The sequence below is a fragment of the Solea solea genome, chromosome 1, assembly GCF_958295425.1.
Source record: "Solea solea chromosome 1, fSolSol10.1, whole genome shotgun sequence".
Taxonomy (NCBI): Eukaryota; Metazoa; Chordata; class Actinopteri; order Pleuronectiformes; family Soleidae; genus Solea; species Solea solea.
This window is the reverse complement of record NC_081134.1, coordinates 3,255,705-3,283,106: the sequence shown is the minus strand read 5'-3', so window position 1 is coordinate 3,283,106 and position 27,402 is coordinate 3,255,705. Positions and strand designations below refer to the sequence as shown.

General features: G+C 42.0%; 1 protein-coding gene across 3 annotated transcripts in view; it reads left to right on the top strand.

Annotated features, from left to right (window-relative positions):
* Nucleotides 1-7,765: 7,765 nt before the first annotated feature.
* The window catches only part of zeb1a (zinc finger E-box binding homeobox 1a), a 56,765-nt gene continuing 37,128 nt past the window's right edge, over nt 7,766-27,402 (top strand). Inside the window, exon 1 of one of the 3 annotated variants that reach the window (XM_058629302.1) lies at nt 7,766-7,902. In XM_058629302.1, the coding sequence (XP_058485285.1) occupies nt 7,845-7,902 (58 nt within the window). In that variant the 5' untranslated portion in view covers nt 7,766-7,844. Of the gene's footprint in view, nt 7,903-8,053; nt 8,620-9,178; nt 9,516-27,402 lie in introns of those variants that run through there. The other 2 variants (XM_058629320.1, XM_058629311.1) reach the window with 2 other exon arrangements.

Below are 27,402 nucleotides of genomic sequence, written 5' to 3'. Positions count from 1 at the left end.
TGAGAAACCACAGTCCACGGCAGAGAAAAATTACATATAACACCTTTTAGCGTGTGGAACACTGAGTCTCGCTTTGTGTCATGTGCAGGTGTTTTTTTGTTTGTTTGTTATTTATTAATTTTTCTTAAATCTCCAGTTTGAATTCCAAACTTTTATTTTTTTATTCATATGAAGTTTATAATGGTAAATACAGCTGCCATGATGCTATTTCGTCTGGATCCTCTCATCAGCCACAGGAACCTTGTATACCACGGACGTCACGCTCATGCAGACACTCTCTGACCAACCAGTGGTCTGTTGTCACATTTTAGTATCAGCTCAGCTCACTTGGAACCTCATCAGAGCAGGGACCAAAAAAACAGCAGGTCCCAGGTATGATCACGAATGGGAAAGCAAAAAAAAAACCCTGAATAGAGTCCAGTTGAGCTAGAACTGTATAATGGGAACGCCCCATAAGATAACACGCACATCAAGACACTGGATTCCACCTCATCACTTTACCTATTACCTGTTTCCCTGTGGTGTTTGGACTATGAGCCCACACACACACACTGTACCTGTGTGAGTGATCGGACAGTTGACCCTTGGTTTAAAAGTCAAAACACTGCTCCAGACTTTGTCCTGTCAAACACGCCGCTCTTATCTCAGGAAACAGGATCAGACAAAACTGTCTCAATCAATGTATGATCAATAAAAACTTCGTATCATGATTGGAAACCTGAATGATCAAGTTTTAGGGAAAAAAACCCAAAAACATGTACACACTATCTGAGGCTTTAACACAAACCCTCGATCAATTTTATTTAACTGATCGTTTCCTTTACTCCACGTCCGGGTCCTTCTCTTCATTCATGATGTCACGCAGATACAGACACTGACACAGAGGGGATGAATTAGCTCCCTCTCTCCTCCTGCTTTATGAAGCCAACTTGAGGGCTCGCCATTGTCAGTTCCCCCCAGCCACTCATCCAGTCAAGTGATTTGTATCGTCATTACTCACCCTGACACAAAATTACTTTATTCACCTCTTGGCCACAGGGCTCCCTTTATGGCTACGTGGAGATAGAAGGGCTGAAGTTAATTGATTTGTTTGTAAGGACGAGTTACATGTTTGGTTTAATTAACATATCAGTGTCTCTGTGCCACACCCCCCTCACTTTTCACTCGAGAAGCTTCGGCTAACCTGCGTGAAACAGAAACAGCAGGCGTTCAGCCTGAGAGGACGGCGCTGCATCAAAAGGCCAAACCTATTAAGACCAATATACCGACAGTCACATGAGAGCAAGTATCACATGAGAGCAGGAAAGGTCCTCGTGGGTTGCGGCACATTTGCTACGGGCTCAACATCTTCAGTTAATGTTGTTATTGTGATGTGATACACATTTGAAGCTAGAGCTATAATAGTTTCTCCAACACAGCAATAAAAGTGAAATTCTTATTTCATAGACTGTATATAAACAATGGATTTAGTCTCTGGGTCCAGAAAATGAAGCCACCTAATGCGGCTTTTCCATCTGCATGGTCCTGGCACGACTCGACTCGCAAACAAATCCTTTTAATGAACTGATTCTAATGATTCAGTACAAAGAAAAACAACTGCTTTACAAGTCACTGGTTTGTGTTTGTGTGTGTCACGTGCAGCCGTGCTGGGATGACTCCGCCCACATTGAGGAGCTAATATACTGTATATATTGTATAACGGAAAAACAACCAAACCGTGTAGAGTTGTGCGTAGCCGAGGTGAGGCAGTACTATGTAGTGGAAAAGCACCAACAGAAGTGTCAACAGGTTCTGCTGCTGTATCCTCCACATGTGGGTCACAGGGGTTGCTGGTGCCAATCTCAGCTGACATAGGGTGAAAGGCAGGACACAGGTCACCAGTCCATCACAGGGTCCAATATGACCCTTTTCCACTATGGTCCCAGCTCGCCTCACCTCACCACGGCATGGTTTAGGTTGGTTTTCCACTACAAAATAGTACCTACTCAACGTGGGCGGAGTCATCATCATCGTCTCATCGATCACCGTCGATTTAGAGTGTCCTATTTGCCTAATCCCCAAATCTCCATGTTTTTAGACTGTGGGAGGAAACTGGAGAACCTGGAGAAAACCCACGCACACATGGGGAGAACATGCAAACAGGGGGCAAATCTATTAGTTTACAAATATACATTTAACTTACACACTTAATGTCAAAGGAGAGTTTTATTTTTAGTCTCTGAAAACGTCTTGGTCCCAAATAGAGGACAAAGCCCAGCATGTATTGGGACATAAAAACCTTTGATTGACAAATAGGCCGTCCAAATAGGTGCACGTTTGCAGGTGAAGGTGGGCGTGTGCTTCCTTATGTTCGTATTTTGTCATGTTTTCTTGTTATATGTTCATTTGTTTAGAGGCTCATCGCGCGCTTGATGGGAGATTTTCTGTTTAATTCCGTGTTGTTTCAGACGTTAAACGGAGACTCCCTCCGAAAGCATCTGTGGTGTGAAAAGAGAGTGACACCACCAGTTTTATACAGACAATATATAAGATGTGATTTAATCTTTAGAATAAGGTCTAATCGTTAGAGGGTCAGAGATGAAATACTCAGCCATGGCAATGACTTTTTATTTAACTCATAATAATCTAAGAGTGGACCTGGAAACAAAGTGAAAATTGTAAGTAATGTGGTTCTTACACGAGCAGGTTCAGAGGTTAATCCGATTCAGCTTCAGCCTTGAAGGTAAGGAACCCCCTGCTTCACGCAGGACAAAAGAAACTGCTGATGAAGAAATAAAGAGACATTTGGCCTGAGGCTACGCTGCTCATCAAAGAACAACACTCACAGTCCATTGAGTTCTCATGGAGAAGGATCTCCAGCAGAAATACAAATGAATTTACCAAAGAGAGGAGGCTAAAAAACAAGCCTCCAAACCTGCAGTGAGCCTAATATTCATGTCAATGCAGAATTAGCATTGCATAATGGCGTCCATTTCCCCTTACACTTCCCCCGGCAGCAGGGCAGCAATCACCTGTAGAGATGTTGTCATGTAGTAAAAGCAGCAGCCCTCCCTCACACAGGAGAGGATTCTGTAGCCCTTCATATCCTGTCAGCGGGAGATTCAATTAAAGCATTACTGTTGTTGTGGTGGTGAAGGAGGAGATGATCACAGATGATCCGTTTTCTCTAAGTCTCAACTTTCATTTAATGAACTGCAGACAGATTTGCAAACAAATAAATAATAATAAATCAAAACATGGCACAATGTCTACGTCCTGCAGAATCTCTTAAATCAAAGAAGGGACGCAACTAACAATTATTATCATACTCGTTTACTCGTTTGACTGGTGTTTCCCAAATGTCAAAATGACGATGTGTCTTATCTTTTAATGATTTCTTTGCCAATGGAGCAATGAAACCACAAAATATAGTCATTTAAGAAGTAGAAAAATCAGAAATCAAGTTATAATTATTAAAAAAGCTTGAATAATACGATTTATTAAGTAATCGATTAATAATTTACTGGATGACTGCATGAATTTACACTTCCCAACATTTTCCACTGTGTTTGCCCTGCAGATGTTTGTTTTTGCATTTCTTTTGCTGGTTCTATTTGGAATAGTACCAGTTTGACACTTGCTAATGCTTGCTGACATGAGGACAATGTGTTGACTTGAGGGATGATGTGTTTTTAAAACTTTTTGACATTGTTGCCCTTCTACTGCCCTGTACTTTGCATATTTAGTGCACAGACTCAAGTATATCCACGGCATAGAAGCTCAACTTGGAACTTCAGGAAGCAAAAACACAACATGTAACACAGTGGTATCTGAGAAAATGTTGTGCTCTCAAAGTAATACCATTATCGCCGTTAAATACTTAATATTAAATACTACGTTAAACACTAAAACACAGTGGTGTAAATAGGTCGAGCATAGTCAGCTACAGACTTTTCACAGGAGGCAGATTTATTCCCAATAAGATTATTTGATCTCTCATCGTCCTCCCCTTCCTCACATATACTTCACACACTGGTGTAGTGACATAAGATTAAGATGGAGCGAGCGATAAGGTGACTCAGCCCCAGTCCACACATATTATTTTGGATTTTCCTCCAAGTACCACAAGAGGAAGCTTGCGTACCGCTGGTGGTACACGTACCACAGTTTGAGAACTGTTTTTTGGAAGTACTGTACTTTGCTACGTTTTCACACACATCCGGTAAAAAAAAGTTGACCTGAGTTTGAATTAAAAAAGGAAAATAAAGACAAGAAAACATTCAAGCACTGGAAACTTTGGCAGGGAACGATGTGGACAGGTGAACGATGAGGACAGGTGAATGATGATGAGGACAGGTGAACGATGATGAGTACAGGTGAACGATGAGGATAGGTGAATGATGAGGACAGGTGAACGATGAGGACAGGTGAACAATGATGAGGATAGATGAACAATGAGGATAGCTGAGCGATGAGGACAGCTGAGCGATGAGGACAGGTGAATGATGAGGACAGGTGAACAATGATGAGGACAGGTGAACTATGAGGACAGGTGAACGATGATGAGGACAGGTGAACGATGAGGATAGGTGAACAATGATGAGGACAGATGAACGATGAGAACAGCTGAGCGATAATGAGGACAGGTGAACGATGAGGATAGGTGAATGATGAGGACAGGTGAACCATGAGGACAGGTGAACCATGAGGACAGGTGAACAATGATGAGGACAGATGAACGATGAGTACAGCTGAGTGATGAGGACAGGTGAACGATGATGAGGACAGGTGAGCGATGAGGATAGGTGAACGATGAGGACAGGTGAATTGACTTTAATTAAGGTCCCAGAGTGAGTGAGAAAGTTAAAGCATCTGTGACCTTTGACCCATGTTGACTGATACATTATGTGTTTACATATTTTATTTTGTCAGCACTTTAATTTGTAAAGGTTTGCCTTTAATTAAAATCAATTTATGTGAGGTTTGTGTCCCCATGTCCTTTTTGCACAACACAAGAAAGAACCTTGTTAAAAAAAGTCACTTTTACTCAGAGTAAACAAGTCACTACTTTACTTTAACTTAACTGTACTAAAGTAAAATGTTATCAAAATAGTGGTACTTTTACTTGAGTAGAATATTTCAGGACTCTTTCCACCTCTGCCTACTGCGAAGCATTTGCCCTCATGTGTCCATACCAGGCGTCTGAATCCAGCACAGGGACAATGAATCACCTTTGAACAATTCATATAATCTCACACTTTCTGTCCCTGTTAATCCCGTGCAGGCTAATTTCAAACCCCCGCTCCTGTCCTCCACACAGTGCCAGAATGCTCGGAGGAGGTTTGCTGGTTGCTTGTCGTTGCACCTGGTGTGTCTGAGCTGGAAATCCGATCGTCGGCAGGTACAAGAATAGCTCGTCGGGTCTGTGAAGTCCTCTCTACCCTGACCTGCTGTGAACTGTCATTGAACTTCTGTCCTCGCCGGGGACAAAGCGGTGCTTCGTGTGTGTGTGTGTGTGTGTGTGTGTGTGTGTGAGCATGTATTTCTGGACTTGCGGCTCAAAAGTTGGTGACATTGTGATGATGACTGATTGTTTTCCTTTAAAAAGGTGTCACATGTTGGATTTTAACACCAATATATCAACAGATTAAATGTCTCACGTGCAAATAAACAAACAAAGCCATCTGCTGTGATTGCCTGCTCTTTTTTTATATTCATCTGCTTACCTGTGCACTGTTCCCACTCAATGGAAGTTCCCCGCCTATACCTGTACACCTGCTCCTCACCTGCTCCCTCACCTGCTCCCTGCTAATTATAGTATACCAGCCTCTTTTTCTCCAGTTGCTTTTTATGTTCCTCTTTGTGCTACTCATGCCGGGCATTTATGTCATCTGTACCTGCCTGATTACCTGTTCATTCATATTATGCGAGGGAGGGAACGGTGATTTGTACATCTTTATTCTCATTTTCATTTGAAAAACATATTTAAAATGATGCCTGTGTGACATTTGTTCAGATCTGTGAGAAGCAAAGATGTTCTCCTCAGTCTGTGGAATAAGATGGGCATAGGTCAAGACAGTAATTCATCTAAACTGATATTTTGACACACATTTTGGTCTCCTGCTATTTGAAAACTGCAGTAGGCTGTATTGCAATTTCAGTAAAAATGCAATCAATTAATTGTTCAGCCCTAGATATAGTTTTATACCTGAAAGGAATACTTGAGTAAAAGTATCTTACCAGAAAATTACTTTTTTTTTTTTTTTACAATATTTACTTAAGTAAAAGTCTATAAAAGGTAATACTTAAGTATAAGACATTTACTGTACTCAAGTATCAAAAGTAATTTTCTCACTTACTCAAGTTTTAGAAGTAAAGGTATTAAAAAAGTGGTTGTGGGTTCAGTTCGTAGCTCACACTATACACAGTTACATTAATGTTTTAGTCAAAAACAAAAAAACATTGTTTGTCTTTCTGTATCTAATTTAATATTTAATTTTTTAATATTTAATATTTCAATCTCAAGGTTGTTGGTCTTTTTTACTTGGTTACATAAAATGAAATACATTTAAACTGTAGTTGCTCATCTCACATAAAAGTCAAATACTAGCTCTATCTCTCTCTCTACTGAGGACCTTTACTTGTAGAACTTATTTTACAAAGACAGTGAAGCTGTTGCAGATCATTTCTTTATTAGACAAAAGACAAGACGTTACCAAAGACATAATAAGACAATCAAATTGAGTGAATGTGATGTGTAAGTGTGTCATGTTTGAGCTGTTTATTTCTTCTTTTTTTGGGAGAACACATATATTTGTTACACGGTTAGAGAATCTAACTGTCATGTCTTTGAAATGACTCAGCACAAATGTGTTGTTAACAGATTCTAAAATGACTGTATCTGACTAATATCAGTATCAGTAGTATATTCAAGTTTGTGATATCAGACACAAAAAAGTGGTCCATCCCTATTATGATAATAATAATAATAGTAATAATAATAATAATAATAATAATAAATAATAAATAATAATATAATGATAATAATAATGTTATTAGGCTTATAGTTTGTTATCAATACTTCCACTCCAAAACAAATTGTAATTTCACTATACTAGGAAGATAAAAGAAAACTCTTTCAGTTTGTGTTCCATGTTTTCCCTCATAAATTATATTTTCTTTAGAATAAGAAGGCAAAAGTAACAAATACATACAAATAAAGACTTTCCAAAACTTTCCAAAAACCTCATCACCTCCTGAGACATTTGCTGAGACTCTGTAATAAACAATGTGACACCATAATAAACAAAGAAATGTCATGTAAATAAGATCAATTGATGACATTTTTCTATCAGAATTAGATATTTTTGATTGGATAGTTAGCATTTTATTATAAAAACAGTTTTAGACCACTTTTACTTCATTGTTATTATTATTTTCTTGCTGTATAAGCACCACATTTTTTTTAACTTTAGTTATTCTCTCTAGTTACAGTTCTACTTTTCCACCTGCAGATAAACACCTTGCAGTTAAGTTTTTACTTTGGCCAGAGGAGGAGGAGCAGCAGGAGGTGGAGGAGGAGCAGCAGGAGGAGGGACAGTGTGTGGACACCACACAGTCATGTCCGGCCAGTAGGAGGGGCCATGGGCTGAGGTGTTTGAGAAGGTGATGCCGTAAAAGCGGCCAGTGTGTCGCAAACCAGGTGTTCCTGGCTGGGGGAAGGTGATGTCGTAAAGCGGACAGGGGTAGGGAGGGGTGAGAAGGGGTGAGGACAGGAGGGAGGGAGGGAGGAGGAAGGAGAGACGGGAGGAGGAGGGGGGGAGGTGACTAGCGAGCGGCTGCGTTTCAGACTCAGCGAGAGGATCATGGCGGATGGCCCCAGGTGTAAGCGCAGGAAACAGGCGAACCCGAAGAGGAGCAGCGGTAAGTGGAACTCCGCTGTAACCGCCGCTGAGCGGTCCGGCCGGGCTGCCGGAGAGCTTTTTGCCTCGGTCAACTCCTTGTGGAGACTTTTTGGAGTGAGTTAGAGCGCGTTTCGGGGAGTTTTGTGGGAGTGTTGGTGCGTTCACGTCCCAGTATAGTGGTGTACCGTTATACCTGGCTGGCGGCTCGCTCTCCGCCTAGCGGTGCATGGGGCCGCCTGACTTAGTGGACCGTTATCCGGCTATAATAAGAAACCGATGAGCGCGTCATGCCCGTTTGTGTTTTCTACCCTATTCCACTTTTGCCCCTTCTTTGTTTCTTTACTTTTGTGCCACTTTCCCACCCTCAGCAACTGTTGGCGGCAGGATGCGGGGCTTTCTCATAACAACGTGGCCCGTTGAGCGCAGTTTTGTAGTTCAGTGGATGAAATCTTTCAGGGCGAGGTTGTTTCGGGATTTACTTTGGTGCTAACTTGCTGCTCACTCGGCCCCGAACGGTTCGGTTGCTCGCTGTTGTTCGGACTACATCAACTTTGGCTGCTTGTTTGGACGATTTGACGGCGAATCGCGCCGTTGATGCGAGAAGCGCTGGATATTGTGTATGGGGTTTGGTCGTGCTCACTTCTCCTGGTGATGGCAAAGAGATAGGATGTTTATTTTATCTCCGCTGCACCCCTCCCTTGCCGCAACGGCAACGGCACATGTTCCCCTCGTTAAGGTAAGACTGGGAAATGTATTGTATATTATGGTAAAGTGGATTTAGCACACTTACGTTCACGCTTGCTCGCGTTTCCTTTTTATCTGCACCAGTTCGCCTTCATAAAGCTGCCGTATTTTGTTACTCGGCGTGGTTTTTGTTGTTGAAACCGTTGCAAACGGCTCCCTTTGCACGTGCTCGACTGTCGCACCTGTGTTGTCGGGCTTGAAATACTCCAAATACTGCGTATGCTTTTCACTTAATGGTACTTGTTCATGTAATAATCCTATAATATCACATAGGCTGCGAGCAGTTTATTTCTATAATAGAGGTTTTCAGTGTGTTGTGCTACTTCCCCACTCATTTAGACGCATTTGGAGTCCACCTGTTATCATTTAAACTGTATTAAAACGCAACTTTAAACGCAGGCTGGTGCAATACCTTTAAATTCAGGCGAATTTTGAGAGGAGCAGTCCCTCATTGGACGGTTTCTTACCTGTACTCCCCTCTCTCGTCGCATCTACCAATTAAAAAGAAGTAAACCACATATCCAGTATTATACGGACGGACACCGTTATCAGGTTTGGTGTGTGAGCCGAGGGGCAGGAAAGCACCTTTTCTTTTTTCCTCCTCCTGCTGCTGACGACACGACGGTGACTCTGTGCGTCCGTACAGGAGCCACCATCATCATCACCACCGCCACCACTACCATCATCATCATCATCATCGTCATGTTTACCTGAACGCGGATAACGGGGGCTGTGGAAAAATGGCCTGGACATAAACACAAATAATAATAAAACACCTGCGGCTCTCGAACAGGATCTGCTCGTCGTTTTTTTTTTTTTTTTTGAGTGTGTAAAGTCTCCGCGTCGCGTGGAGCCCGGAAAACCCGCTCCAAATGTCAACTTGTGCAGGTAGAGAGATGATTTTTGTAGTTCTTCTTCTCCTCTCCTCTCTCCTCTCCTCCACCGTTCACCCACGCCAGCTTCGCATGGATGCTCTCATCCTCCCCTCCATTCTCGCGGGATTTATCCGCACGCATTTCTGACCCACTTGTGCATGTTTTTATCATCTTTTGTGTATATATTTTTGGTTTAATGTTGGCTCGTTTGGTTGAGTGCACCCTGCAGCTGCGTGTGTGTGTGTGTGTGTGTGTGTGCCCAGGAAAACGAGCGCTGCGTGAGGCGCTTATTCCCTCTGTTATTCCCACCCTGCCTGCGCATTAACAGCGTCAAACCCCCTGGTTTCCATCTATTGTGTTGCGGTAAATCGTTATAGAATTTCCTGAGCGCTGTGTGCGCGGAAGGGAATGGCGATGAGAAGCATCACTGCAGTGGAGTGAAGGCGGGGTTGCTGCTTTTTCTCCTCCGGGCTGGAGACGAGCAGGTCCAGCCAGGTACACACGCAAGGTGATGCAACACCTATGAAGGTGCATTTACATCCATTTAGCCGTGTTTTTCTTACTGTGTGGGACGCAAACACCTCATGATGCACCTTATTTAAAAAAAAAGAAGCAAAAAATGATATCACTATGCAGAAATAAACGTGATTCAGTGCAAACAGCTGATCTGCGTGTCCCTTTCAACCTGCCTCACTTTCGACTAGTGTCGCATTTAATGAATATTTCCGTCATCTGTTATTCTTAAAATGATCTTCATGATCAAGCAAGCAGTCGTTTGGTCCATACAATGACAAAAAAATGAATCCAAATCCAAAGAAATTCACATTGTTTTGTCATATAGAGCAAAGAAGCCGCACGGCAGGGATCTCACACTCAAATTTTGTCAGTCAAAAGAAAGAAAAGTGCAACTTTTTGAGGAAAAAGACATCAAAATTATAATATATATGATGATATTTCACATCATTTCAGAATAAAAGTGTTTGTTTTGATGTGGGACGATACACAGGTCACAATGTAAATGTATTTATGAAGCAAAATGTGTATATTAATAAACAAAATAGAGAAATAACTTTATTTATCATGTGATATTAAGTGGTGGGCCACATGAAATTGACCATGAGTTTAAAGTATATTCATTTTAGGGCTGCCATTTAACTACGTGGGTTTTTTTCAATAATTAAAACAAGCTTTCTGATTTTTCAGCTTCTTAAATGTGAATATTTTCTGGTTTCATTGCTCCATTTGACAGATATTTTGGTTTGCGGATTAAACGAGATGTCTGAGAACGTCACCATTTCCAGGTTTGGGAAACACAGATCAACATTTTCATTTTATGGACTAAACGATTACTTGAACCTTGAAAAATGCTGATCGTAATCAGATTTTTGAAGCAGTTAGTCAAGGTTTCAAACTTCTTTTATGGCCTGAAAACAACAAACACTTGTTAAACAGAGGTAACACGTTCACAGTGATGACCTGTCTTTGTTCCAGAGGTGCTTTGACATTATGTCAGTATGTATTGTTATTTAATTCTTGCCCAGCCCTATTCAGACCTGTACTCTTTTTTTAACAGTTTTCATCCATGTGATGCAAACCACTCGACCTCTTTGAATGACAAAAGAAGCTCATGCATGTGACAAACATGAGCCTGTGCTAATGCACCGTAACCACCACTATCAGTGTCACAAATGCTTTAATTAGTGCTCGTTGTCACCTTGACAATTCACATACAAATTTCCTTAATTTTATTAATTGCATATATATATATATATATACACGTATATATGTGTATGTGTATATATACATATACATATACATATACATATACACATACACATATATATATATATATATATACATATATACATATAGCGTTAGACAATATTGAAAACATGCTCAAGATGACAAATTTCCTGTTTTGACAGACACTATTTTGTTTTTGTTGTCGTTTTTGTATTAAAAAACGACAACGACAAATATTTGAGAAGCCAGAACCAGACATAGTTTTCCATTATTATCGTTATTGCTTAAAAAACGTTGCTGCCTGCACAACACAAACACCGAGCCACAGTTAGCTCCAGAGCTAATGAGCTGCTACAGTCCCAGGGACATATTTCCTGACCTCACTTGAGAGTTTTCTTGTTTGTTATGGATTAGAGCTGTAAGTAATGATTATTTTCATTATCAGTTTCTCTAATGACTGTGTGCTGTAAGTAATCCCTTTGTGGAGAGTTTAGGATAATCTGACATCCTTTCTGGTGCGATTTAAAGTTTCAGGGCTGAAGACAAATGCGTTTTAAAGATAAACATTGTTTGTGTTCTTGTGTTACACACCATGAAATAATACACCGGAATGTGAGCAACAGCTCAGACTTTGATTTGTCATTTGACTTTTTTTTTTTTTAACAGCATCTCTGACAGTCAGGTGTCAACATCCATCTCTTCAAACACATCAACCCTTGTGCCGTGGAGTCGTTTTCCTGTAGTTTGATCTCATTCTTAATGAGTCACATTGGAGTTTGTTTTTCATTTTCTGGTGTCGCCGCACCGTTAGCCCGTGCAACTCAAACTGAAATGTTACCGTTCTTGCCCGTCTCGTCACACACACACACACACTCTAACCTGCCTGGTATTAATGATAGTTGACAGTTAGTTGGCCTCGCTCTCCTTACTTATAGAGATGATTTCCCACTGGGCAGCAACTGTAAACATGCCAGTATAAAAGCGTAGCAAATGAGTGTCATCTGGTTATTGGCCTGCAGAGATGCCCCGAAAGCTTTCACTTCTTCCCTGACTTGTTTTTTTGTTGCATAAATTAAACATTAATTTGAAGCTGTAGGGATCTTAAGTTGTTTTCTGAAACACTTTAAGTCTTATTCGATGAACTCCTCTGGTTCGGATGCTTCAGTGTGTTTCCGCCGTCTTTTGTGTGACGTGTCCCCGGCTTTGAATGACTCACGTCTCTGTATCTTCTCTAAACACGAGGCCATCAGCGCGTTATACGCTTTGACAGTAGAGGTCGACCTGTATGAGTTTTTCTATGATTTATACTCATGCCGGTCTTCCGATGACGTTGATGCGTTTGGACCGAGATGTTTGGCTGATTTTCTTGTCTTCTCCCCGTTTATCTGATAAAATATCACCGTGAAATAATTGCAAATGATAAATACAATGGTTTTAATTAACTTAAATAAAGAGTTATTATACAGCAGGGATACACAGTACATTATGTGTATCAAAAAGCTCAACTTTGGCCCATAAACCGATGTTTAAAAAACAAAGTTTCAGTGACTCTGCAGCATTTATCAAGATTTGGACAACCTAAACGTGTAAACATGCAGAAATAATACTCTGCCTCTTCGCCATCTTTGTATGTGACGCCGCGTCAGGAACACGTCGTAGGAGGAAAATAGAACAAATTCTAGCGCGCTAGACTTCTTGTCCGGGTGTCCCAGACGCCAAATCTCTGTTCTTCAATTACGTGACACTACACTTCGTTCATAACTAACTTTACCGCGACCAAATCGCATGGAAATGGACCTGGATTTGTGTGGTCTGATCCTGGGATTAATGCACACCGTTAATGCACGTGACTTCACAGCAACCTTGAGAAGAGTTCACCGCTGAAGCAGAGAAACATGACAGAGAAAGTGCAGCTATAACTCACAGTTCCACCACAGAAGACGACTCCCGGTGTTGTGGAGGACGAGCTGAGCATGTGTGATACATACAGTCAAAAAGCAAACAGTCAGTTATTCAGTGTGTGTCAGGTGTCAGCTCTCCACGCAGGCTGCTTGCTGCTGCTTTGTCATCCAACTACTTTCCTCTCACTTTTACGTGTTACGTGTGTGTGTGTGTGTGTGTGTGTGTGTGTGCGCTCTCAGCTGGACTGTAATCCAACACAGCAATTTAGTGACTCCAGGACTGTGGCCTGGTGTTAACATACCTCTGACAGGATAAACACAGAGCGGCGTACTCTCTTGTACATGGACGACAGCCAGTGCTCGGCCTTTAGCAGCGCGTCTCCGGATTTACATGCTACTATATATACAAATATGTCTCTAAGTGTCGTGTTTGAAGCCGCTTTCATTGACATACTACATTTGTTGATAATGTGAAAAGGCTTTGAAGGACTGTTTAATAGTACCACTCTGTCTCTCTCTCTCTGTGGTGAGAGGCTTTTTTTCGTTTTGCTGTTGTTTGATTGCAGATGAGCAGCATTTCCTCTGCGTCTCTGTTGTCAAAGCTATGGCTCATTTTACCCAGCTCATATCTCATAGCCTCAGCGGTGTGTGTCACTGCGTCTTTTGAAGTGTAACACTTTTGCGGTGGGACTCGAAACCTTGTACAGTCACACTTTCTTAAAGGAAATAGGGTCCAGTAATTAACAGCTTCAGCGTCACTGCATGTTGTAATTTTCCCCCACATTTAAAAAACGTTATATTCATGTTCGGGCCCCTGTTTGCGTCGGTGGGAAAGCAAAGCGCAGGCGAACACGCTCAGTTCTTCAGAATTGCGATAGCGCTCACTCTGTATTTTTATTTCATCATTCGGATCACTTGAAAGATCGATTGAGGGAGGGGCTAAAGGTGTTGGTGGTGTTTTCTTCTTCCTCCCACTCGCAATGGAAATTGTGCTAATCTGCTGTTTTCTCTTCCTCTGAGAATAACCTCTTTTTTTTTTTTTTTGCGTAAAAGATTATTCACGGTACAAAGCAGAGGACTCATGTGTGCGTCCTCCTCCCCGTTAACACGAAATATTCCTCACACATAGACCGGATTCGTCCCGCTACACTATAATTAAGATCAAATTATAGATGCTACGTACAAATATATTCAATCATTCTCACGAGCGAACGCTGTTATTCACTCTCACACACTCGCGCTGCTTTTATCTCCATGTTCTTTCCCACATATTGTTTTATGGAAGATTAATCTTTTTTTATTTATACCTTCAGGGCTTTGCCACACAAGTGAGTGTTTGTGCACATGTTCACCTTTGTTGTCGGTCAGTCAGGGAAGCGTCAGAGGAAAGTGGTCCAGAGTGGCATTAGTCATGGTTGTGGTCAACAGTAGCGGTTAATTGATCCGTGACAATCGGTCATTCGTGTTACCTTCTCCTTGTACGTGTGTGCGTGTGTGTGTGTGTGTGTGTTGGGCCTGTGGAATGACAAAGCACTACAGGATGTCTTTAGCAAGTCACCATTAACTCCTCCCATTGCCTTTTATGGTTCTCGGGGGGGTGGGGGGGGGGGGGAGTAAGAGAACTGCTGCTACTGCTGTGACTAATATGTGTGTGTGTTCCCTTGCATGACTAAGAGAGAGAGTGTGTGTGTGTGTGTGTGTGCATCAAGGTGGGAAACTGCTACTTTCCTCGAGGCTTTGCATAACAACACACACAGTCGTCCTTGTTTGGATTTACATACATTAACATGTTGCCGGGGCTTCAGTCAGGTGACGTCACCTTTGACAGATGTTGACAGAAGCTGATCCCACTTGTGCACGAGAGCAGATATTATTTAAGTGCGGTCCATAAATCTATTAGTAATGGGAGTTATGTCACTTTTAATGTTGTTGTTTTTACAGTTTGTGGACCAAACTAAATATTTGAGGACGTCCTCATTGGACTAACGCTTTGATTGTAGATATGATTGCGACCAGCAGCCCTACGTCGCAGTGATGGATTCTGGACAGTTGCTCTTGAGCAAGTCAATAATACTCAATACAAAATCTATTTTTAGTGGAGGTGGGAAGGAAGTAATGTAAAACGTATTGTCTTTGAAGGGTAGGTTGAATATGTCCACATGTAAAGCTGCAGCTTTGATGGCAGTTGATGGAATGACCCCCCCCCCTCCTCCTCCTCCACCTAGACCACATGGTTCTCCACATGGAGGTCAGAGGTCAATGGAGCAGCCCCCGAGCTGTGTTGCACCACAAAACACAAGAGCCACATGTGCTGCGAGGCTCTGTTTTTGTGGACGGCATGTGGATGTGGTTTTGCTTGTGTTTGACACAAAATTACACAAGAAAAATAAAACCTTACGTACATTTTCATGAGCAGCAGCTACTCTGTGACTGCACCTCTGCATACCGATAATAGTTTAGGAGTGTACATTTACTAAACTGGGTAAAAGTGAAGACAAGAACATCGCTCGCAAAAGGGAGAGGATGTTTTGCTTTTCTGTGTCCGAGCAAAATGTGTTCTTTTTCCTGTTGTGAATGTGTAACGCGACTCAAAGTCCTGCATTTAGATGCTGTTATAAGTTTTAAGATCATCTATTTATTCCTGGATCAGTAGAAAACATTCCTTCCCACTTGATACTGTAATTTAATTAAATGTTATTCTCTATTTAAAGCTGCTTTGCTTTTAGAAAATCTGCATATGAGGAAAGGTGCCGTGCTAAGGACGCGGAGCTTAGACGTTTTTCTCTGCTGTGTTCAATCAAAGTCAAATGATGTGATGAAGACTCACTTCTACCTACGTGCAGGAAAAAAAATGGGGAACCAGAAGTGAAATTTACCTCCAGCACCACTGGTGCATAAAATCTTAGAGGAACTGCCAAACTCACACCTTCTTCTCTTATAAGGTGGCCTAACCCATTTCCTCATGCAACCTGCTTTTTCTGGTGCACTTCATCATCCTCATTCACCCACCTGAATATTCATGTATTCGAGAGGCTCCCTAAACAGCTAACGGCTAAAACTTTAATCTGTTCTCAAAAGCTGAGCTGCGAAAGACAACCTGTGGTGCAGGGACACGCTTTATTCTGCTGCTGCTGCTGCTGATGCTGCTGCTGCTGCTGCCGATCAGCATCCAACCTCAGATCGTGCCTTAAAAAATGTGTGCATCCGTGCCGTGAGTTTGTATATGTGTTTGGGTTGCACGTTTGTGTGATTGTGGGGGTTATGTGCACATGCAGGCCAGTGTGTGTCTAAAGAAAGAGCCTCATTCAAAGTCCTGTGTGTCTGTGGGAGAGGGGGAGCACTCTTTTCACACTCAGCTGGTGGGAAACTCCTCACCCTCTCCTTTGGTGCTGCCACAATTTGCATAACCCGCCATCCTCCACTTTCTTTTTTTCTCTTCTGCTACCTGAGAAACAGAACACAGGGCCGGCGGTGGCGGCAGGGTCATGTCAGCCAAAAATGCAGCCCAGAGCCGGTGCCTGCCTCCAGGCACGACGCTGACCCACAGCTGAGGTGCTGTGGAGCTTAAGAATCGGTCCAGATGTAAATCCGCGTGCGTGTTAGTTAGTGAAGAACAGATCTTGCCACACTTTGATTTGCTTCCATTTAAAATGGGGACAGATCTCAAAGGTAAAGCAGAGAGAAGCAGGTGTGGTATATTAAAAAAAGAAAAAGGAAATAAATGCATTTGAAATGAAAATGAAAGTGGAGCTGAGAATAGAAACTGAAAAGAGTTAAAACTAGATTATGTGTGTGGGCCATGGCCCCCTAGTGGCCCATGATGGTACTGCAGATGGACCTTGAAAGGTCAGTTTTATAACTCTATATGGTCTGAGAAAACTGTCCTCTTTTCACATTGATAGAACACTCTACGATAACAGGGTCAAGATCAAGGATCGTTCCCCCTAAAGAAAAACAACAACAACTCTCTGAATCAAATTGTGAAGTGGTCTTGTCGGCTGATTGGAGAGCCACAGCTTAACCCAGAATCCCAATGTATACCAGACAGTTACAGACGATGGCTGCTTCCATTTTGGGACATGGCTCCCTCCCACTACATGGTGAATTTTCTCCCATCACGCCGCAGATACAAATTTCCAGTCTGCAAAACCGAGCGATAAAAAGATAGCTTTGTTCCTGCAGCCACCAGAGTGATTAATAAAACCCATCAATTATCTAATTGAACTAGTTTGATCTTGTTTTTATCTTGCTTTGACGGTTTTTACCTTATTCACACTCTTCTTTTAATCCCCGTCTTTTAGTATGAAAGCACTGACTCTAATTTGTAAATAGTTATTCATGCTGATAAATACGCAGCAAGTGGAGTATCCCCATTAAAACAATCATATTTATTGTTAATCGATCTTTGGTTTGAGCTGATTTAGATTATGACCTGCTCTATACAAAAAGAAATCTCCATCACATTAGTATCAAACATGGTGGAAACAGCTGGTCAGGTAATTGATTATTTGTCACGTGACAGGAAATGAATTATTTTGGGCAAATTTGTGGAGGATCCAGACTTCCTTGTGTTTGAATGGAGCTTCAAACACAGACAAAAAAAAGGAGTGGGCTGAGGCCATCTCCCAGCAGCCGCAGCGGTCTCATGAGACATAAATCATGAGCGGTGGACAGGTGGGTTAGGAGGGGCCTGGACTTACTAAAGACACCCCAGAGACCTTAGAGGGTACAGCAGCAGCAGGACAGGTGGGAGCTGAATAGAGAATTAGATTAGAAGCACAGTACAGTGATTTATTTCTCCTCTTTTCCCTGTTGCTGGCTTTCCATTTGAGTCCTTTGTGATTCAGATGTGTGTATCATTTGGACCAAAAACGCACTAAATAAACTCAATAAAAACAATGATGGTTCACATGTAGAGCTTTGATACTGAGTCAGTCTTGTAATGTCACTGGTTGCTGTCTTTCCGCGTCAATTGATATGTGTTGTGATGAAGAACAGATCATTTAAAGACTGATTTTTGTGAAACCAGATTCTGAGGTGGTCGATATCAAAGAAAGGTGCCCCGCGGTGGCGCAGTGGCCAGCAAAGTCCGCTATGGGCTTTTCACCGGAGGCAGATTTATTCCCAATAAGATCATTTTCTCCCTCCTCATCCTCCACTCCGATCACATACCCTGGTATACGCAGTAGAACCGTTTTTCTGATTTTCCTCCAGGTACCACTGGAGGTACACGTACAACAGTTTGAGAACCATGTGTTTAAGGAGAAGAGCCTGCCCTCTGGTGTTGAGGCTCCCCACCTCACTCCTGTGTTCAGACGTCCACATTATAGAGAGGTTTCAATTAGAGTGTCGACGAGTATCGGTATCAATAAGCAGTATCGGTATCAATAAGCAGTATCGGTATCAATAAGCAGTATTGGTATCAGTATTAAAAAGTCCTCAGAATGTATTTTAGTCTAAGTGGGGCAAATGATGCGAGTGCATCTTGGTTCTGTTAATGCTCCGTGGACCAGGTCTCTCTTTATCCCCCCGTGATGTTATATGTGTTTTATAGTTGACTGGCCACAGAGCTGCTGCTGCAGGATGGATGGTGTGTGTGTGGACGTGGAAATGGAACAGAGGATTTGATTAGAAGCTGAGTGGATGTGCAGTGTGGATCCTCTCTCTTTGTGTCTGTCCTCCATCCATCCCGGGGTCTTGTGGGCTTGAGTTGTAGTAGTGCGCGGAGCCACAGGGATGATGTACGACGCTTGTAAAAATGGAACGCCGGGGGAAGAAGACGGGAGAGGCGGTCGGAAGACGCCTCGTGCTAACCGACAAAGTATGCAGATCTATTCAAACCCCTTAATAAACTGTCGGCGTGGATTTAGATGTGTCTGTTGATGCAGAGAACATTAGCAGTCATCCCTTCTTAAATCATGCGAGCAGCGGAAGAAAGAGCTGGAGAGGCTGAAAGAAAGGGAGCATTGTTATTGAATTACAGGTGATGGCTGCTAATTGGGCCCTCCAGAGGTTGTGTGTGTGTGTGTGTCTGGGGATGCAGAGTTGATGAAGCTGTTAGGGTAAAGAGCGGGGCCCCAGTGCGCTCCCTGAGTGCTGTGCTTCAGAGGCTGTCCTGTCCCTGCGGAGGAGCGCTAATGGAGGCCATCCCAGCCCTGTTGAATAACACACAGCAGACTGAATGGATGGATGGATGGATGGATGGATGGATGGATGGATGGGAGGACGGTGGAGTGATGCTGCTGTAATTGAGGCGGCTGCTGGGTGAGAAGAGTGCTCAGGTTTTGATGAGCACGAGGCATGAAGCAACACGTTTGTGCCGGAGCTGTGACAATAACCGCGTTAGCGCCCCACCATGTCGCTGGGCAGCGACAGTCACACTGCACAAGCTTTTTGATGTTAATACGCTGATTCATGTGACATAACAGTGACTCAGCTTATACTCTGCCCTTGAGTAAAAAAAAAAAAAAAAGGCCGAGAGCTGAGAGCATCCTTTATGTAGCACAAGCCGAGGTTTTTTTATGTGTAATGTAAGTAACTCAACAAGCACAAATGTTTCTTATACACCATTCTAATGCATATTGGCATTTATTTTTGACTTTTTACGCACTAAATCTCTCAGAAGTGTACACAAGAGCAACAGCCTGGACCCAAGTGTATGTTTTAACTTTGTTTGGTCATGATGACCTCCGTTGGCGCCGTTGTTGACAGTATACATCTTTTCTGGGGGAGATGACAGCAGGGATGAGGCGAGACAATGCTCAAATCATAGTATGATACTGGTGAAAATGACTGGATCAGAAGTTTACACAAACCACAGACTGTGTTATTGTGGGGCGACGGCAGCTCAGTGGTAGAGCGAGTCAGTCGTCTTTCAACTTGAAGGTTGTGGGTTTGCTTCCTGGCTCCGCTCGTCTCTTGGGCAGGACTCGGCTGTGTCGGCAGCCGAGTCGTGGGCATGAGCGTGTGAGTGAATGGGTAAATAAACTGTAGTGTAAAGCAGCACGACTAGAAAGGCACGATGTAAATATGAATCATTTACCATATTGAGCAGACTATTTGTAGAAGCTTTATGCTTTTGAAATGTCAGGTAAAGGCTCGGGTTGTTTGCAGCTCGGAAAAAAATGACTGATATCTGAATCAGGTTGTATCAGTATCGGTATCAGACAAGAAAAAGTGGTAATGTGTGATCCCTTAATGATATGGAACAGATGTTCTTACACTTTTCTCCCTCCTGTAATTATTATTATTCTCTTGTTCTGCTGAGTCTTCACTGTTCAGGATGTCAAGACCTGCGGGTTTCTCTGCTGTCACTGAGAACGCCGCCCGCGCTTGTCCACTTTGGTCGATTCTTGTTGATCAAAGTCGCTTTGGCATCATTGTTGCTGCTGCTGCTGCTGCTGCTGCTGCCGCCGCCGGTCTCAGCCCGCTCAGGTTACAAGAAACGTGGAGCAATGACACTCTCGCTTATCTCTGTGCCGCCACGTGCCATTTTAAAGACGCCTCCCGCTGTATTGTTCTTCTTATGAAAACCCCTCATTTGGCCGCCATTACTTGCTCACACTACACACACACACACACACACACGACTTATCGCCGTCCCATTTAATGATGGTTGTGGCTCCCTGTGCCCTCACTGAGTAAAGCGTCTGAGACAAGGCTAATCCACCTTTAAATGTGGCACACATGTTTGCAAGTCAACAGTTCCAGGAGGATACAATAAATAGATTTTATTTTGTTCATTTGTTTTTCCCCATAATCACAAAATTGACACAAGAAAGCCACTTTAGTATGATTCAAACGTCTCGTTGTTGAGGTGTACGGGTGTTAATAAGGTCAGTGTTTTCTATACATTATGTCGTATGTCGAAGCTGCTGTGTCTGCTGTGTTCATCAGCGAACCTTTACAAAGCTCTAAAGCCTTTTAATTGTGTGGAGAAAGGTGTGTCTGTGTTTTGGCAGGATGTCAGTGACCGGTTCGTCGGTGTGACCTTACAGAGTTTCCTCCGCATTGATGCTGCAGCACTGGTTCAGAATCTTTGTCAATGCCGATGACAGAATGTATTCTCTCACACACACTATACTTCTTCTGTTCTTCCACACTCAAACTGTTTCTTTTTGTAACATCAGGGTAACATCTGTGTTCTCTGCACACACAGCAAATATGAAAACATGCCACTCAGGATAGAATAACATGCTTTAAATATTGTTTTCAGCTGCATTACTCCAAATTAACTGCCGACTGTCACAGTCCGAGGAAAAGGCAAGGGAGAACCCAAAAGCACGACAGCGAGGCTTTACTTTGTCAGAGTCAAAACCAGGAAATCAGTCCAAAAACAGGCAAACAAATCTGACAAAGGGCAGGCAGTCATCTGAGGTCCAAGACCAGCAAACAGGGTCAGAACAAAAGGCAATCTAGAAACTGCTGGAACACTCGGCAGAAAAACTAACACAAGACAATCTGGCACTAGTATTTATACACAGAGGGACTAATGAGCAAATGGACTGCAGGTGAGGAGCTGGGCGGGGAAAACCAGGTGAGGGAAATGAGTCGATTGCATGGCATGGAGGAGAGGCGGGATCTGAAATGACAGGAGAATTAGTGACAAGACAAGGACACAAATTAAAAAGCAACGCAAAACTAAGAGTGTTAGTGTAACTATGTTACAAATTGACAGGTAAAAAGTTTTAATTTGGTCTGTTACAGTTACAGATTTACCATTTTTTTTTATTACTTTATTACTTTATTGGAATGATAAACTTTTACCATTCTCTACTTTAGTTTATTTAAAATTCATTGCAATATTTTAAGTTTTTCATTTCCCAAATGAAGCAAATCTAAATAAAATTGGATATTAATATGAAATTCATAGGCAGAGAGAGACAAATCTATATCTACATATATATATATGCATACATAAATACGTACAACAGCTTACTGCTCCATATTAATCTGTGTGTACTATTGTCGCTAATCCTTCGTGGATTTGGCTGTTTTCATATATCAGCGGGTTGTGTCTTTCCTTCTAAATCCAAGTCATTTTCATATTTCACGGAGTTGTTTTACTTTAATATAAATAAAAAAGAAAACGTGTGTGTAATTTGTGTCTTGTTCTCTACAACTCCTCCAGCTGCTTGACCCTTCAGAGGGGCCAAATTTCCCATATACTTATAGGTGTAATAAAGTGTCTCATGCTCACTTTTCCAAGTGTCAGTTTTTGAGTTATTATAAGAGGAGCACTGGCACAGGTGCAGCTTTTTTATTCCTTTATAACGTCACGGTGAGGTTTGGTCAATTTCCCGCACTATTCTCATGCAGCAGCAGGCATCTTAACGTGAGCTCATGAGAGGTATTTGGAGTTTATCTCACCAACCTCGTGAGTGTCTTCATTCACCAGACTTTCACCAGTGCTGTCACTAAATACACATTTCCTTTGCTAAATGTTGGAGATGTTGATTTTTAAGTCTTTTTAACTGACCTACCGTTCGGCATTGTTCGCTTTGATTCTTGTGTCGGACTTCTTGCTCATGCCTCTTCCTGTGACGGCACTCTGACCAATCAGCTCAGCTCGCTTGGAACCTCGCCAGAGCAGGCACTAAAAAAAGTACCAGGTACTATCACTAATGTAAAAGCAAAATAGCTGTGCCGTGCCGTGCCGTGCCGTGCCAAGGCGAGTCGCGCTTGTGCAAAACCTCCATAACAGAGAGTTCAACAGCAGGACCATCACTATTGTAGAGTCAGTTCACTGTCCTGCATTTGATTAAGAGCTAAAACACTTCATCAATACATTGATTAGTCACTCTACAGGAAATGCATCAACCAGGAAGCTCATGATTTAAAGCACAAAGGCCCAAACCTTCCCTTTTGTGAATATTTATCGGGTCTAAATTGCCCTTTCATGGTTGTAAAAACACATTTCATTAAGGTAAGCACTTGTGATTCATTAACTTGTAAGTCTAAATGATAAATTCATAAAAAAAAACTTGATCAATCATGAATTTAATCACGAGCAGCAGCAGCAGCCCTGATTTGATAACGTGCGTCAGAGTGCTTACAGCCAACATGCTAATAAGTACAGAGCAGATTATAAAGCTAATGAATGCAGAACGGGACGGGGAAGTGGAGCAGAGAGCATCTCCCTCTCTCAGTGCAGCGTATTTACAGTCACCATCGTGTTCAAATAAACGAAACCTAGGATTTGCAGCAAGCATGAAGCATACGACGCGCGTTAACGTGTGTGTGTGTGTGTATCGTACCTTTTCCCAGCATAGCAGGTGTGCCTGAGCTTTTAGCTCCATTACAAGTCTCATAAATACCATCTGACACCGTTACAGCAGGCAGGCTTCAATATAAACCTGTTCTCCCGTGGCGTGAGCATGCAGCCCTTCGGCACAATTCTATTACACCACAGTGTAGGGGAGGAGAGCTACACCTTACTGCCCCAGCACCTCTGAGCTGGTCTGAGCACTTTCACGACTCTGAATACGAGCTGCTGCCTTTTATTTATTATTATTTAGTTTTTACTCCTATGTTTAATCCCTCATGTCAAACCTGTTTTCTTGAAATCGCTTGATAAATCAACTTGACTCAACCTCAGTCGGCTCCTTTTCTTTAGATGTTTTGTGTAATGTTCACTTCCTGATGTGCATTTGGGAATTTTTACGAGGGCCACAACGATTATTTGATTATTAAATGAATCGTCAACTATTTTGATAATTGATTCATTGATAATTCATATTTTCATAAGCAATTATTCTTTCAATTATCTTCATGATCAATCAAGTATTTGTTTGGTCAATAAAATGTCAGAAAATAATAATAAAAAAAAAAAAAATAAATAAATAAAAAAAAAAATAAATAAACAAATAAATAAAATGTCAGAAAATAATGAAAAATTTGAGGTCCAATTGAAATGAATTCACTTTTTCTTGTATTTTGTTTTATAGAGCAAAGAACCCATGAAGTATCCCCATTTAAATCATTGATTTTAGGGCTTTTGTTGCACCATTTGACAAGTAAATCATGAAAACTGAAAGAATTTGGGTTTGTGGACAAAACGAGACCTCTGAGAACATCATCATTTCTAGGTTTGGTAAACACTGACCAACATTTTTCAACATTTTATGACATTTTATGGACCAAACAAATACTCATACAAATACAAATAATCTAAAAATAATCTTGATTTGCAGCTCTACACTTAACCAAGTTCAAAATTCATGCACTCTTTGACAAGTATTACTTAAAAAAACCTAAACAAAATACAGAACAGGTGAGGTGAGGTGTTAAAGCTGCAGTGTGCAACATTTGTTATTGTTGACATCATTACTTTGCTTGGTTCTTCATAAACAGAAAGAAAGTTTTTGATGCTGCATCCTTCACCAGAAAGTAGACCTGACTGAGCGAGCGTTTGTAAATATCCACTGGCAGCGCAGGGACGGGAGGGGACAAGAGGCATTTATCCTGACACACGTTTGTCCACTTGTCTCAGCTGAATTCACTTCTGAAACTTTTCTTCTTTGTTTTCTGAGTCATACTTTCAACTGGAGTCGTGTGGGTCTAAAAGGCTCCGTGAGCCTTGTGTGAACTCACAGTTTTAAGTCCATTTGTGTCCTTCAGATATTGTTGCAAACTGGACACCTTTGTGGTCTGATGTTGGCAGAATAATACGCGCTGGTTTGGCGTGGACTTTGTGCAGACACACCTCTGCCGTGTTTTCCTTTTTGCTGCCACATCTGGATGACATTTCAGTCGGCTTGCAGTCTGTACATGCTTGACATTCTGCTAAATTGTGTTTGGAAGGTCCTGCTTGTCCGTGTGTGTTCCTTCCCCCCCCTCCTCCCTGCATTGTGTGACTGGGTAAACAGACACACACACAGCTCATACGTATATCCTCATAGGCGGCCTGTGCATCCCCCCCTGCAGGCTTACATGTATTCCTTTTTGTCTTTTATTGCCTTCCCTTGCATCTCATTATGCTCGCCAAACAGGCCATCACTTTTCAGTCTGCTCATGGAGGGGAATCTCTCTACGACTCAGTCCCAGACAAAGTAGGTGGACGTATGACTGTTTGATTTGTTAATAGACTAAAGATCTTCTGAGTCTTAACCAAACACGCTGCAGTTGTGTTGTCCTCTGAGCAAGGTAGGGTTCTTTGAAAATATCACACTGTAGCCAGAGGTGGAAAGTAATGGATTACATTTACTCACGTTACTGCAATGGAGGTTTTTTTTGTGTACTTGTACTTTTCAAAGTAAAAAGTTTCAAAGTAAAACGTGTACTTAAGTATGTTTTTTGGAAGTACTGTACTTCATCATGCACCGGAAAACTCTGGCAATTAATGATGAGGACATGTGAACGATGAGGACAGGTGAACGATGGGGACATGTGAACGATGAGGACAGGTGAACGATGAGGACAGGTAAACGATGAGAACAGGTGAACGATGGGGACAGGTGAACGATGGGGACAGGTGAACGATGAGGACAGGTGAACGATGGGGACAGGTGAACGATGAGGACAGGTGAACGATGGGGACATGTGAAAGATGGGGACATGTGAAAGATGAGGACAGGTGAACGATGTGAACGATGAGGACAGGTGAACCGTGGGGGCAGGTGAAAGATGAGGACAGGTGAACGATGAGGACAGGTGAACGTAGAGGACATGTGAATTGGTGTCAATTAAGGTCACGGAGTGAGTGAGAAAGTTAAAGCATTTGTGACCTTTGACCATTTTGACTTATACATTATGTATTTACTTTTATTTTGTCGGCACTTTAATTTGTAAAGGTTTGCCTTTAATTAAATGTGTTTTTTTGTGTCCCAGTTGTCCTTTTTGCACAACACAAGAAAGAACCCTAATCTTGTTAGCAAACTAACTTTTACTCCCAGTAAAAGTCTATACATTTTTAGACCAGTACTTTTTCTTGTACTTGATCAAAATAGTGGTACTTTTACTTGTTACTTGAGTCCCCTTCCATCATCTTTGAGGTTTGAGCTTAAGTTTCAATCCATCGTCTCGCAGCATGTGGAGATCATCCCTCGTGCTCTGTTCTAATGAAGCCCTCGCTGACACTGCCAGCTCTCTGGTACCCGAGCTCAAACTCATCTCCCACCGCTTGATGCTTACCTCGTTGTCAGCCGTTCAAACCACACGTCGTTCATCCAGATGGCAGCGGCGTAGTCTTCATTTAGCGGGGACAGGAGCTGCTCAGCCAACCAAGGCTTTGTGCCAGAGAGCTCCCTGTACGGCACGCCGCCACTGCTGCCCTCCTCTGACATACAGTAGATGAGCCGTTTGGCTCCGGCTGTGCCAGAAATACAGTCGTCTGATTAAGTAATATAATGTAAGATGATAGGACGAGGACGTGAAGTAGCTTCAGCTCTGTCCTAACACTATCTGTGACTAGGAAATCAGGTTTACTGCATCCATGGTTAAAGAAATACTGTTGTACTGTATATACCAGGGTTATTGATCAGAGTGGAGTGCATAGAAAATGAATTTTTTTGAGGAAATTATACTTAAAAAAAGTTATTCTGTTAATTAAGATGCCTAAAATAATTGACTGGATGTTTCCTTTTAGCTTGAACTGTATCTTTATTTACATTCTCTTTGTAATCATACGTGTACAAGTGGGGCTAAATATTAACTCGCTGATTTTGTGGATTACTCTAATGCAAATTTGCTTATTTATTAAACCAAATCCATCTGCTGCGTCTATAAAACTCTCAGAACCGTCTTCCTGTGTCTCTCTCAGAGGAACACAAATGCCTGGGTGTAATTACGAGGCACGATTTGAACAAATCTGTGTGAGATTAAATTGGATTCCTCAAGCGTGTTTGGGACTTTGCAGAAGTGAAGAGCAACAGCAGCACGGATATATTTAACCCTCCGCCCACACCTCCTTCATCTGTGCTGGTAGATCTAGGTTTTCTAGATCTGATTTGTCATATACCAACAAACTTATACACTTTGAATCCACTCCAAGTTACATCAAATGAAACAGTTCACGTTACAATAACCTAATATGAATCAAAATACAGCAGATGTGGCTGAAACTTCACTTCAATATCATGATGTGATTCAACATTGTTAAATGATAGTGATCCACTAGCCACTGCAGCACACCAGATAACAACTTTAATGTGTGTATTTGTATGTATTTATTGTATTTTTTGTAAACTGGCGTCACATTTGGCATCAAAGCATTTTCCCCCCGCCTTAATACTCACACACGTTTTACTGTAAGTGCAA